General features: G+C 37.1%; 1 protein-coding gene and 1 non-coding gene across 2 annotated transcripts; both read right to left on the bottom strand.

Annotated features, from left to right (window-relative positions):
- Positions 1–3,763: 3,763 nt before the first annotated feature.
- Positions 3,764–3,846, bottom strand: trnal-cag (transfer RNA leucine (anticodon CAG)). Its single transcript has one exon. It is a non-coding gene; the product is annotated as a tRNA-Leu (tRNA).
- A 2,148-nt stretch (positions 3,847–5,994) lies between these two features.
- On the bottom strand, positions 5,995–11,587 carry ptrh1 (peptidyl-tRNA hydrolase 1 homolog). Its single transcript, XM_062024092.1, has 5 exons — positions 11,122–11,587; positions 7,255–7,474; positions 7,072–7,171; positions 6,968–7,013; positions 5,995–6,896 (listed from the first exon to the last, which is right to left on the bottom strand). The coding sequence occupies exons 1-5, from the start codon at positions 11,296–11,298 to the stop codon at positions 6,687–6,689; spliced, it is 753 nt and encodes a 250-aa protein (XP_061880076.1). The 5' UTR covers positions 11,299–11,587; the 3' UTR covers positions 5,995–6,686.
- Between the last annotated feature and the right edge of the window lie 3,558 nt (positions 11,588–15,145).

Consider the following 15,145-nt stretch of genomic DNA (forward strand, 5'->3'; position numbering starts at 1 on the left):
AATATTTAGTCCTCATTTTTAAACTATGCCTTCATGTCTTGTTTTTGTTGCCATTTCAGAACCACATCACAACTGCTACCTGCTCAATAAACTCAGAAAAGTATTTTTAAAAGCACTAAATACTCAATGTTTCATGCAAAACTTGGGTAGAATACTCACAACAGTACACTTCAGTAAGTATACTCTGTACACTGTGTACTTTCTGAGTGTGTGTGCACTTTCCCAATGAAGTAGTGTCTTTCTACACTGCTCTCCTTTTTAGTGTGTACATTACAGTGTAGCAAGTGTACATGATAATGTATAGTAAGTGTACATTACAGTGTAGTAAGTGTACACAATAATTTTGTGTAGTGTGTGTACATTATAGTGTAATAAGTATGTATATGATAATTTAGTGTAGTAAGTGTACATAATAGTGTAAGTGCACATGATAGTGTATAGTAAGTCTACTATATAGTAAGTGTACATTACAGTGTAGTAAGTGTACACAATAATTTTGTGTAGTGTGTGTACATTATAGTGTAATAAGTATGTATATGATAATTTAGTGTAGTAAGTGTACATAATAGTGTAAGTGCACATGATGGTGTATAGTAAGTCTACTATATAGTATGTGTACATTACAGTGTAGCAAGTGTGTATAGTAAGTGTACATTATAGTGTAGTAAGTGTACATTACAGTAGCGAGTACATTATAGTGTAGTAAGTGTGTACATTATAGTAGTGTTTTTCAACCTTTTTTGAGCCAAGGCACAAATGCGGAGGCACACCACCACCAGCAGAAATCATTAAAAAACGAAACTCAGTTGACAGTAAAAAGTCGCATTGTTGGATATGACTTTAAAGCATAACCAAGCATGCATGACTATAGCTCTTGTCTCAAAGTAGGTGTACTGTCACCACCCGTCACATCACGCCCTGACTTATTTGGACTTTTTTGCTGTTTTCCTATGTAGTGTATTAGTTCTTGTCTTGCGCTCCCATTTTGGTGGCTTTTTCTCTTTTTTTGGTATTTTCCTGTAGCAGTTTCGTGTCTTCCTTTGAGCGATATTTCCCGCATCTGCTTTGTTTTAGCAATCAAGAATATTTCAGTTGTTTTTTTTAATCCTTCTTTTTGGGGACATTGTTGATTGTCATGTCATGTTCGGATGTACATTGTGGACGCCGTCTTTGCTCCGCAGTAAGTCTTTGCTGTTGTCCAGCATTCTGTTTTTGTTTACTTTGTAGCCAGTTCAGTTTTAGTTTAGTTCTGAATAGCCTTCCCTAAGCTTCAATGCCTTTCCTTAGCGGCACTCACCTTTTGTTTATTTTTGGTTTAAGCATTAGACGCCTTTTTACCTGCACACTGCCTCCCGCTGTTTCCGACATCTACAAAGCAATTAGCTACCGGCTGCCACCTACTGATATGGAAGAGTATTACACGGTTACTCTGCCGAGCTCTAGACAGCACCGACACTCAACAACAACACATCATTTGCAGACTATAATTACTGGTTGGCAAAAAATATATTTTTTACCCAAATAGGTGAAATTAGATAATCTCCCACGGCACACCAGACTATATCTCACGGCACACTAGTGTGCCGCGGCACAGTGGATGAAAAACACTGCATTATAGTGTAGTAAGTGTGTACATTATAGTGTATAGTAAGTTTACATTATGTAGTATAGTAAGTGTGTACATTAGTGTATAGTAAGTGTGTACATTATAGTGTATAGTAAGTGTGTACATTAGAGTGTATAGTAAGTTTACATTATATAGTATAGTAAGTGTGTACATTACAGTGTATAGTAAGTGTGTACATTATGTAGTATAGTAAGTGTGTACATTAGTGTATAGTAAGTGTGTACATTATAGTGTATAGTAAGTGTGTACATTAGAGTGTATAGTAAGTGTGTACATTATAGTGTATAGTAAGTTTACATTATATAGTATAGTAAGTGTGTACATTACAGTGTATAGTAAGTGTGTACATTACAGTGTATAGTAAGTTTACATTATATAGTATAGTAAGTGTGTACATTACAGTGTATAGTAAGTGTGTACATTATAGTGTATAGTAAGTGTGTACATTAGAGTGTATAGTAAGTGTGTACATTATAGTGTATAGTAAGTTTACATTATATAGTATAGTAAGTGTGTACATTACAGTGTATAGTAAGTGTGTACATTACAGTGTATAGTAAGTTTACATTATATAGTATAGTAAGTGTGTACATTACAGTGTATAGTAAGTGTGTACATTATGTAGTATAGTAAGTGTGTACATTAGTGTATAGTAAGTGTGTACATTATAGTGTATAGTAAGTGTGTACATTAGAGTGTATAGTAAGTTTACATTATATAGTATAGTAAGTGTGTACATTACAGTGTATAGTAAGTGTGTACATTATAGTGTATAGTAGGTGTGTACATTATAGTGTATAGTAAGTGTGTACATTAGAGTGTATAGTAAGTTTACATCATATAGTATAGTAAGTGTGTACATTACAGTGTATAGTAAGTGTGTACATTATAGTGTATAGTAAGTGTGTACATTATAGTGTATAGTAAGTTTACATTATATAGTATAGTAAGTGTGTACATTACAGTGTATAGTAAGTGTGTACATTACAGTGTATAGTAAGTTTACATTATATAGTATAGTAAGTGTGTACATTAGTGTATGGTAAGTGTGTACATTATAGTGTATAGTAAGTGTGTACATTATAGTGTATAGTAAGTTTACATTATATAGTATAGTAAGTGTGTACATTAGTGTATAGTAAGTGTGTACATTATAGTGTATAGTAAGTTTACATGATACAGTATCCTCTAAAGGCCTTAGTGGCCACATGTGTGGACAGCACCTTTTAGCTCTTATTTCCAAAATTGTCTACACTACTGAATTGGGGTCTTATGGCCTTTATGTGGACACTTATACTGCCATCTGGTGGTGTCAGAAGAGTATAACACAATGGAATGTGGAAAAAAAAGGTGTAAAAATAAGAATTAGCATCTCACTAAACATGAAGTACACGTTTGTTACTTATGGACTAAGTACATTCTTAGTTTTTATTCTAATTAGGGTCCAATAAGCCCAAATAGCGAAGATAAATAAAAAAAAGCATGTAAACAAACAGCTTGGGCCTTAAGAGGTTATAGTAAGTGTATACATTATAGTGTATAGTCAGTGTGTACATTAGTGTATAGTAAGTGTGTACATTACAGTGTGTACATTATAGTGTATAGTAAGTGTGTACATTATAGTCTATGGTAAGTTTACATTATAGTGTATAGTAAGTGTACATTAGTGTAGTAAATGTTTACAGGATACTCTAGTGTAGTAAGTGTATACATTACAGTGTACAGTAAGTGTATACATTATAGTGCAGTAAGTGTGTACATGATTAGTGTATAGTAAGTGTGTACATTACAGTGTATAGTAAGTATACATTATAGTGCAGTAAGTGTGTACATGATTAGTGTATAGTAAGTGTGTACATTACAGTGTATAGTAACTACATTATAGTGTACATTACAGTGTATAGTAAGTGTATATATTATAGTACAGTAAGTGTGTACATTACAGTGTATAGTAACTACATTATAGTGTATAGTAAGTGTGTACATTACAGTGTATACATTATAGTGCAGTAAGTGTACATTATAGTGTAGTAAATATGTCCAGGTTAATCTAGTGTACATAATAGTGTAATTAATTAGTGTGTACTTCCACACGTCATCCAATGATGGATATTGCCACACCTGACAAAAGTAGTTTGTCAGAAGTGGGATTCGAACCCACGCCTACAGAGTAGACTACGACCTGAACGTAGCGCCTTAGACCGCTCGGCCATCCTGACATGCGCACACCTTGTAACACAAGTAGTATAAACAATACGATAGTTGCCAGGTCACAATTACCGGTATTGACGTCTTTTCTCTCGACTGACGCCTTTACTTCAACTAAATACATCTATGACCACTGATACTTCTTACAGTGTGTGCGTGATACCACTGATACTTCTTACAGTGTGTGCGTGATACCACTGATACTTCTTACAGTGTGTGCGTGATACCTCTGATACTTCTTACAGTGTGTGCGTGATACCAGTGATACTTCTTACAGTGTGTGCGTGATACCACTGATACTTCTTACAGTGTGCGTGATACCACTGATACTTCTTACAGTGTGTGCGTGATACCACTGATACTTCTTACAGTGTGTGCGTGATACCACTGATACTTATTACAGTGTGTGCGTGATACCAGTGATACTTCTTACAGTGTGTGCGTGATACCACTGATACTTCTTACAGTGTGTGCGTGATACCACTGATACTTCTTACAGTGTGTGCGTGATACCACTGATACTTCTTACAGTGTGTGCGTGATACCAGTGATACTTCTTACAGTGTGTGCGTGATACCACTGATACTTCTTACAGTGTGCGTGATACCACTGATACTTCTTACAGTGTGTGCGTGATACCGCTGATACTTCTTACAGTGTGTGCGTGATACCACTGATACTTCTTACAGTGTGCGTGATACCACTGATACTTCTTACAGTGTGTGCGTGATACCAGTGATACTTCTTACAGTGTGCATGTGATGCCAGTGATACTTCTTACAGTGTGCGTGTGATACCAGTGATACTTCTTACAGTGTATGCGTGATAATTCTTAGTGTTTGCGTGATACCAGTGATACTTCTTACAGTGTGTGCGTGATACCAGTGATACTTCTTACAGTGTGGATGTGATGCCAGTGATACTTCTTACAGTGTGCGTGTGATACCAGTTATACTTAGTGTGCGTGACCAGTGATACTTCTTACAGTGTGCACGTGATGCCAGTGATACTTCTTAAAGTGTGTGCATGTGATGCCAGTGATACTTCTTACAGTGTGATGCTAGTGATACTTCTTAGTGTGTGTGTGTGATACCAGTGATACTTCTTACAGTGTGCATGTGATGCCAGTGATACTTCCTACACTGTGCGTGTGATACCAGTTATACTTCTTACAATGTGCGTGTGATACCGGTGATACTTCTTACAGTGTGTGCGTGATACCAGTGATACTTCTTACAGTGTGCATGTGATGCCAGTGATGCTTCTTACAGTGGGCGTGTGATACCAGTTATACTTCTTACAGTGTGCGTGTGATACCAGTGATACTTCTTAGTGTGCATGTGATGCTAGTGATACTTCTTACAGTGTGTGCGTGATACCAGTGATACTTCTTACAGTGTGCGTGTGATACTTCTTACAGTGTGCATGTGATGCCAGTGATACTTCTTACAGTGTGTGCATGTGATGCCAGCGATACTTCTTACAGTGTGCATGTGATGCCAGTGATACTTCTTACAGTGTGTGCGTGATACCAGTAATACTTTTTAGTGTGCATGTGATGCCAGTGATACTTCTTACAGTGTGCGTGTGATACCAGTGATACTTCTTAGTGTGCATGTACGATGCCAGTGATACTTCTTACAGTGTGTGCGTGATACCAGTGATACTTCTTACAGTGTGCATGTGATGCCAGTGATACTTCTTACAGTGTGTGCATGATACCAGTGATACTTCTTACAGTGTGTGCATGATACCAGTGATACTTCTTACAGTGTGCATGTGATGCCAGTGATACTTCTTACAGTGTGTGTGTGATGCCAGTGATATTTCTTACAGTGTGCATGTGATGCCAGTGATACTTCTTACAGTGTGTGCGTGATACCAGTGATACTTCTTACAGTGTGCATGTGATACTTCTTACAGTGTGTGCGTGATACCAGTGATACTTCTTACAGTGTGTGCGTGTGAACTCACTGTAAATGGGCGTGTCTTATCCAGGTCACGTGACTGTGAAGGACGCCCACTCAACTCGCCGAGTGTTATTCTTGTTTTCATTATTTAAATAAGATGCTGTGCTGTAAAAATGTCATCATTTCAAACATGATTATCATTTAAGAATAATAATAGTAATGATGATTAATAATATAATAACATAATAATAATGATAAAAAACCTTTAAAATATAACAAAAGCATAAAAGACACAGAAGACCTCACAGCAGAGAATACAAATGGGTTTTAAGAAGGGATCTGGTTGTCACGACAACGTATGACAAATGTTGTTGACGTGTTGTGAAATATGTCCGAACATGGATGGAAGATCATAGCACTTACGAGCTGGGACGTCAGCGGCTGATTACGAGCAATCAGCACGCTAATCGCAAGCAAGCAATTAGTGCTCTAGTTCCCCGGTAGCGACTTAACTCTCTAGTTGCCACCAATTAAGTGTTTTACTTTCCATTGAGCGATTAGCGTTTTTTTTTTTTTTTTTTTACCAGCAAACGATTAGGGCTCTTGGTGCCAGCTAGCGATTTGCGCTTTATTCGTCAGCTGGCGATTAACATGTTTGTTGCCAGCTAGCGATTAGTCTGCTAGTTGCCAACTCGTGACCAACACTGTAGTTACCAGTTAGCGATTAGCACTCTAGGTGCTACCTTGCTAATAGTGGCGCTATACTGTACTCTTTGAACATATTATTATTGCACAATAATAAATATTTATATGAGATATAATCAGTGGGTCCGTGGATTAGACCAGATTGAAGTATTCTAGAAAATTCTATACAGTTCTTGCTGGCAGGTGGACTTTACACACGAATGAAGTTTCATTTGGACATCTAAGTGTGCGTGACGTCACAAAGCGCCATGTCTGCCACCTGCTGGTGAAGCGGAGGACTGTCCTTGGTCCTCCTTGCTCAGCTGGGACAGCAGCATGTCCACACTCTGGACCAGAACCGTGTCCAGAACCTTCTGCTCCTCCGCAGTGAAGCGTCCCAGGACGTGGCGCTCCACCGACGTCCTCCCCGCCGGACGTCCGATCCCGACCCGGAGTCTGAGCATCACCTGAAAGGGGACAGAACATTAGGTACGCGGGTCCAAAAGTCCCGGGGGAAGAACTCGGGGTCCGAACTCACATCGGCGTGAAGACAGGCCACGCAGGACCGGACTCCATTATGGCCTCTGTCAGGAAGAAGGCGTCAGAGGTCACTTGATCATCACATGACCTGTGGGGACGCACCTGGCGCTGCCTCCATGTTTGATGGACATCTTGCCCAAAGACTTGTCCAGCTCGTCGTGGACCAGCACGATGTCTTCGGCCTGGACGCCATATTTGCGGGCTGACCACCAAGAGGACAGGACGGTCAATATGTTAGCGGGTCGGACACCTGTCGCTACGTGGGGGGGTCGGGGGTCTACTCACCTGCCTTGGCCACCGACACGCCGTTCATGTTCATCAGTACTTTGGGGCGGAGCAACACCAGGCGTGCGCCTCGGACCTCCGCCAACATGATGTCGCCGCACACCTGCTTGTCGCTGCGCCATCGCTCGCCCGGGCTGAGGCGGGCAGCGAGGGCAGCGAGCACCGCCATGCCCACGCTGTGTCTGGTACTCTCCATGCCCGGGTTGCCCAGACCCACCACCTGCGCACGCACTTGTTAGCATTTAGCTTCACGTTATTTTAACACGATAAGAATAAAATGTAGCTAGCAATTAGCACTAGCAATTAACGCGCTAGTTGCCAGCTAGAATTTAGTGCTCTAATGACAGCTAGCGATTAGCACTTTTGTTGCAAAAAAATAAAAAATATATATATTGATGTGTGTATATATTTATGTATATATATATATATATATAAATAAACACACATACATACATAAGTTATATATGTACATATATACACACATACATATCTATATACAGTGTATGTGTGTGTGTATATATATATACATATACATATCTATATATGTATATCGTATATATATATATACACACACACATATATATGCATATATATATATATATATATATATATATATATATATATATATATATATATATATATATATATATATATATATATATATGTGTATATGTGTGTGTGTATATATATATATATATATATATGTGTGTATATATGTGTGTGTGTGTATATATATATATATATATATATATATATATATATATATATATATATATATATATGTGTGTGTATATGTGTGTGTATATATATATATATATATATATATATATATATATATATATATATATATATATATATATATATATATATATATACACACATATATATATATATATATATATACACACACACATACATACACGTTAGCCCAGTGTTTCTCAAAGTGTGGGGCGCGCCCCACTGGTGGGGAATAGAGACATGACAGGTGGGGCGCGAGGAACAGGAGGAAATGTCACTTTAAATTTTTTTTTTTTTTAAATTATATTCTTAGATTTTTTTTTTTACTATGCTTTCATTTTCTATACTCACTGTAAATCACTTTGTGATTCTGTCTGTGAAATCCGCTATATAAATAAATGTAAATTACTTATTTTTCCTGTAGGCTTTAAATTTCTAGGTAGGAGCGAAAGTTTGACAGACATAGCAACAGTAACTATTGGCGGCGGGGCTAAGCGGAACAAACTTTCACGCGGATGGGTAGCAGGCTAATCAATATCCACTCATCGGGCAGAGAGCTGTGTCCATTCTTCTCCCCTTTGCCACATCTTATCTGTGTGAGATAGGCTTTTCAGCTGTTGCTTCACTCAAAACGTAGTACAGGTCTTAGCTGAACGTCATTGAGCATGACTTAAGAGTGGCAGTGTCAAGCCTGCAACCCCGATTTGAAAAGCTGTGCAGTGCAAAACAGGCTCATTGCAGCCACTAATGCTGGAGTACTGTAAAACCCATGTTCACTGCCCTGTCTTGCCAAATGCATAGCTCCTCCTTTTTTTTTTTTTGCAAAGATTGCAAAGTGGCACTTTTATTCTATTTATTATTAAACTTGATGCAAGTTATTTGAATTATTATTGAACTTGATGCAAGTTATAACACTTTTATTTGATTTATTATTGAACTTGATGCAAGTTATAACACTTTTATTTTATTTATTATTGAACGTCATGCAAGTTATAACACTTATTTGATTTATTATTGAACTTGATGCAAGTTATAACACTTTTTTGATTTATTATTGAACTTGATGCAAGTTATAACACTTTTGTTTTATTTATTATTGAACTTGATGCAAGTTATTTTATTTATTATTGAACTTGATGCAAGTTATACCACAGCTGCACAGTTATTTTATTTATTATTGAACTTGATGCAAGTTAACTTGCATCAAGTTCAATAATAAATAAAATAACTGTGGTATAATTATACCACAGCTGCACAGTTATTTTATTTATTATTGAACTTGATGCAAGTTAACTTGCATCAAGTTCAATAATTGAACAATAATTATTGAACTTGATGCAAGTTAACTTGCATCAAGTTCAATAATAAATAAAATAACTGTGCAGCTGTGGTATAATTATACCACAGCTGCACAGTTATTTTATTTATTATTGAACTTGATGTTATTTTATGTTATTGAGTTTGAATGTATACAACTTGATGTTACTTGATGTTCAATAAATTTGAAAATATTAAGCTTGGCATTAGCGTTCTATTGGGGCGATGGGGGCAGGTGGGGCTTGAAAACTCCCCCTTGTCCAAAGTGGGGGATGACAAAAAAAGTTTGAGAACCACTGCGTTAGCCTGTTTTGTCATGACCTATTTCATCCCTATAAGCCTGTTTCGCAGGTTTCTCTGCTCTTCAGGGGATTTTATTTTATATATACATATATGTGCGTATCCATCAATTCTCTACCGCCCATTCCCTTCATATACAGTACATATATACATGTATGTACATACTGTATGCATATATATTTATGTAAATATACATACATACATATACGTGTGTGTCCATATATATCTACACCTACACAGACACACAAATATATATATACATATATATTAGGGCTGCCAAAATAAATGAGTTAACTCATGTGACTCATGTGATTAATCACAAAAAATATAGCATCAATCATGTAAACACAAAATCATGATTAATCCAATTACAAAAGTGTGATTAATCGGATTCAAAAACAAATCATTTGACGACCCTAACATTATACATCTTAACAAAAATATTCATTGCCGTTTTCAAATTATTATGATGTTTTGTTGTCCTTATAGTTACCGATTGTTTATGTGGTGCTTTGGAATCGATTGATTAAAAACAATTAACATCATTACATACAATAATGATGTTTTTTTCTGTTTAGCAAGCTTTCCAGTGATACCAACATGGGGTAAATATTAAGAAAAGTATGACATTTTAAAGTCGGATTCAACAAAAAAAAAAGGTCCCACCTAAAACCTTGAGTCCATTTGACTTAATATTAAGAAGTCGACCGCATTTAGTTTAGATAACAATGAGTCACGTAATGTGTTTCAACTATTAAATGATCCTAAAATATGACTTATTTTATCTTTGTGGTAAATATTGGACACAATGTGTTGATGCAAGTGTAAGCCACTGTGACACTATTGTTAATTTTTTAAAATGTTTTTATTTTATAAATGGCTGTGATGATAATGTCAATGAGGGATTTGTAATCACTGCTATGTTGGAACTCTTATTAACATTGATACTGTTGTTGATATTATTCATTAATATTGATACCGTTGTTGATATTATTCATTAATTATTTATTAATATTAATACTGTTGTTGATAATATTAATTAATTATTATTAATATTGATACTGTTGTTGGTATTATTAATTAATTATTATTAATATTAATACTGTTGTTGATATTATTAATTAATTAATTATTATTAATATTGATACTGTTGTTGATATTATTCATTTTTGTTTGACTACCTTTGGATTGTTTTGTGTCATGTTTGTGTGTCCTCTGTTGATTGCTATTCTGAATGTTGCTGGGCCGGGTTTGGTTTTGGAATTGGAATTGTATTATTATTGTATTGTTGTGTATTATTTTGTTGGATTGATTAATGAAAAAAGAAAGGAAAAAAAAAAGAGAAGAAAATATATGTCGACCGGAAATTAGTGCATTTGTACCCATTTTAATAATCAAAAACTTTATCATTATTTATCATAGGAAAATGATACTTAAATCACTGGACTCGTCTTTAAAATACCTTAATTTTAAAAATGTGACATGCATACCTAGACATTGTTTTCCACTTACCAGTTTGCAGCGAACTTGCGCGTCGCTGCTCATGCGCACTGCTGCCAACGACTCGCGCAGCCGAACCCGGCCCACAATTCCAGCCAAATAACTTTGCATGGCGCAAAAACAGCGGATTATTTTGCCAAAGTGCCACGAAAGGACAGCACACAACCTAACAAAAATATCACTTATCATTCGGCGTGTAGCAAAACGGACTCAAAGAACCGCGAGTGATCATAAAACACCAATTTACAGACTGGCTGACGTTAGCCTTGTTGTGGAGCAGTTTAGCATGTTAGCACGCTCGCTAATGCCATTAACGTTGACAACAACAACATGAATCATTGTGCCTACCAGGCGCCCAGCAGGGAGCATAAAGGCCATTTAAATAATAAAGTTGTTTGTGGCATTGTATACGTAGTATTAATAATAATTATAGGCGCGAACATTAGCTACAAGACTAATGTCTTTTGTTTCCGGTCCAAAGGAGTCAACAAGTCAAATAAAGACAAGCTAAGTTTGAAGACGCCATTTGACAGCGACACCAGGAGGGCAATCTGCGGTACTACAACAACCAGAACAGCACTCAATCATGTTTATTGTGCGAATATAGGATCGTAATTATTATTTAGCCCCATTTTTCATCAAGTTCAAACCATTACACCTTCAAAATACTGGATCTAACATAATAGTGAGAGTACAGTCCATAGTAGATCTAACATAATAGTGTGAGAGTCCAGTCCATAGTGGATCTAACATAATAGTGAGAGTCCAGTCCATAATGGATCTAACATAATAGTGTGAGAGTCCAGTCCATAGTGGATCTAACATAATAGTGTGAGAGTCCAGTCCATAGTGGATCTAGTTAATAGTGTGAGAGTCCAGTCCATAGTGGATCTAACATAATTGTGTGAGAGTCCAGTCCATAGTGGATCTAACATAATAGTGAGAGTCCAGTCCATAGTAGATCTAGCATAATAGTGTGATAGTCCAGTCCATAGTGGATCTAACATAATAGTGTGAGAGTCCAGTCCATAGTGGATCTAGCATAATAGTGTGATAGTCCAGTCCATAGTGGATCTAACCTTATAGTGTGAGAGTCCAGTCTATAGTGGATCTAACATAATAGTTTGAGAGTCCAGTCCATAGTGGATCTAGCATAATAGTGTGATAGTCCAGTCCATAGTGGATCTAACATAAAAGTGTGATAGTCCAGTCCATAGTGGATCTAACATAATAGTGTGAGAGTTCAGTCCATAGTGGATCTAACATAATAGTGTGAGAGTCCAGTCCATGGTGGATCTAACATAATAGTGTGAGAGTCCAGTCCATAGTGGATCTAACATAATAGTGTGAGAGTCCAGTCCATAGTGGATCTAATATAATAGTGTGAGAGTCCAGTCCATGGTGGATCTAACATAATAGTGTGAGAGTCCAGTCCATAGTGGATCTAGCATAATAGTGTGAGAGTCCCGTCCATAGTGGATCTAACATAATAGTGTGAGAGTCCAGTCCATAGTGGATCTAACATAATAGTGTGAGAGTCCAGTCCATAGTGGATCTAACATAATAGTGTGAGAGTCCAGTTCATGGTGGATCTAACATAATAGTGTGAGAGTCCAGTCCATAGTGGATCTAACATAATATTGTGAGAGTCCAGTCCATAGTGGATCTAACATAATAGTGTGAGAGTCCAGTCCATAATGGATCTAACATAATAGTGTGAGAGTCCAGTCCATAGTGGGGCCAGCAGGGGATCATTTTGAGTGGAGACAGGTCAGCAGCGTAGAGACGTCCCCAACTGATGCACAGATGAGTGGTCCACCCTAGGTCCCGACTTTGGACAGCTAGCGCTTCATCGGTGGTCACAGAATCTGTGCCGGCAGATCAACTGGTCTAAAAGGGGGTCTATTTAAAGGCTAGAGTATACAAATGAGTTTTAAGATGGGACTTAAATGCTTCTACTGAGGTAGCATTTCTGACTGTTACTGGGAGGGCATTCCAGAGTACTGGAGCCCGAATAGAAAACACACTATAGCCCTATAGTTCTATAGCACTATAGCACTATAGCTCTATAGCTCTATAACTCGTTTATGACACAATTATTTTCCGTTAAAACGTGAAAATGTTGCTTGCTAACAATAGCATGCTATATTTGCAGGTAAGTACATCAGACTACTTAGTCAGATATTTTGGTACTTGACGCATGCTAACTGTTAGCATGCTGGTGTAACATGCTAGCTTTTTAGCTAATTGTGCAGGTATGCACCTTAGAGTCAGATACTTTGGCACATGCTAACTGTTATCATACTAACCTTAGCATTCCAGCATGTTCTTAGTCAGATATTTTGGTACTTGACACACGCTAACTGTTAGCATGCTTTACATTTCTACACCTCACAGTCATATATTGTGGTACTTGATGCACGTTTACTGTTAGCATGTTGGCTTTTTTTCAACATTTTCACAGCCTTAGAGTCATATATTTTGATACTTGACGCATGTTGTTAACATGCTTACGTTAGCATGCTAGATTTTTAGCTAATTTTGGAGGCGTACGGCTAAGAGGTATTTTGGTACTCGATGGATGCTAACTGTTATCATGCTAACCTTAGCATTCAAGCATGCTTCATTAGCTGGCCTTTTTAGATATATTTTTTGTAACTATATTACAGTTCTTAGGCAGATATTTTGGTACTTGACACACGCTAACAGTTAGCATGCTTTACAGGTCTACACCTCACAGTCATATATTTTGGTACTTGATGCATGTTTACTGTTAGCATGCATTGGATTATTTAGTCAGATATTTTGGTACTTAATGCATGGTAACTGTTAGCATGCCGGTGTAGCATGCTAGCTTTTTAGCTAATTATGCAGGTATGCACCTTAGAGTCAGATACTCGACGCATGCTAACTGTTATCATGCTAACCTTAGCATTCAAGCATGCTTCATTAGCTGGCCTTTTTAGATATATTTTTTGTAACTACATTAGAGTTCTTAGTCAGATAGTTTGGTACTTGGCACACGCTAACAGTTAGCATGCTTTACAGGTCTACACCTCACAGTCGTATATTTTGGTACTTGATGCATGTTTACTGTTAGCATGCATTGGATTATTTAGTCAGATATTTTGGTAACTTAATGCATGCTAACTGTTAGCATGCTGGTGTAGCATGCTAGCTTTTTAGCTAATTATGCAGGTATGCGCCTTAGAGTCAGATACTCGACGCATGCTAACTATTATCATGCTAACCTTAGCATTCAAGCATGCTTCATTAGCTGGCCTTTTTAGATATATTTTTTGTAACTACATTAGAGTTCTTAGTCAGATATTTTGGTACTTGACACACGCTAACAGTTAGCATGATTCACAGGTCCACACCTCACGGTCATATATTTTGGTACTTGATGCACGTTTACTGTTAGCGTGTTAGCTTTTTTCAACATTTTCACAAGGTATTCACCTTAGAGCAGTGGTCCTTAACCTGGGTTCGATGGAACCCTAGGGGTTCGGTGAGTCGGGCTCAGGGGTTCGGCGGAGGTCAAGACACACCCGACTCATCGTGTAAATAAAAACTTCTCCCTATCGGCGTATTACGGATGCGGCAACAGCAGAAGTCAGACTGATTCGCAGGTGTGTAATTTGTTGTGAGTTTATGCACTGTGTTGGTTTTGTTCTTTGAACAAGGTGATGTTCATGCACGGTTCATTTTGTGCACCAGTAAAAAAACATGGTAACACTTTAGTATGGGGAACATATTCACCATTAATTAGTTGCTTATTAACATGCAAATTAGTAACATATCGGCTCTTAACTAGTCATTATTAAGTACTTATTAATGCCTTATTCGGCATGACCTTATTATAACCCTAACCCTCTAACCCTAACCCTAACCCGAACCCTAACCCTAACCAAATAACTCTAAATTAAGTCTTTGTTACTTAAAATATGTTCCCCATACTAAAGTGTTACCAAAAACATATAATAACTTTGTCTTGAATTTGAAAAAAAAGGAGGGTTCCGTGAATGCGCATATA

Source organism: Entelurus aequoreus, linkage group LG17 (assembly GCF_033978785.1).
Source record: "Entelurus aequoreus isolate RoL-2023_Sb linkage group LG17, RoL_Eaeq_v1.1, whole genome shotgun sequence".
Taxonomy (NCBI): domain Eukaryota; kingdom Metazoa; phylum Chordata; class Actinopteri; order Syngnathiformes; family Syngnathidae; genus Entelurus; species Entelurus aequoreus.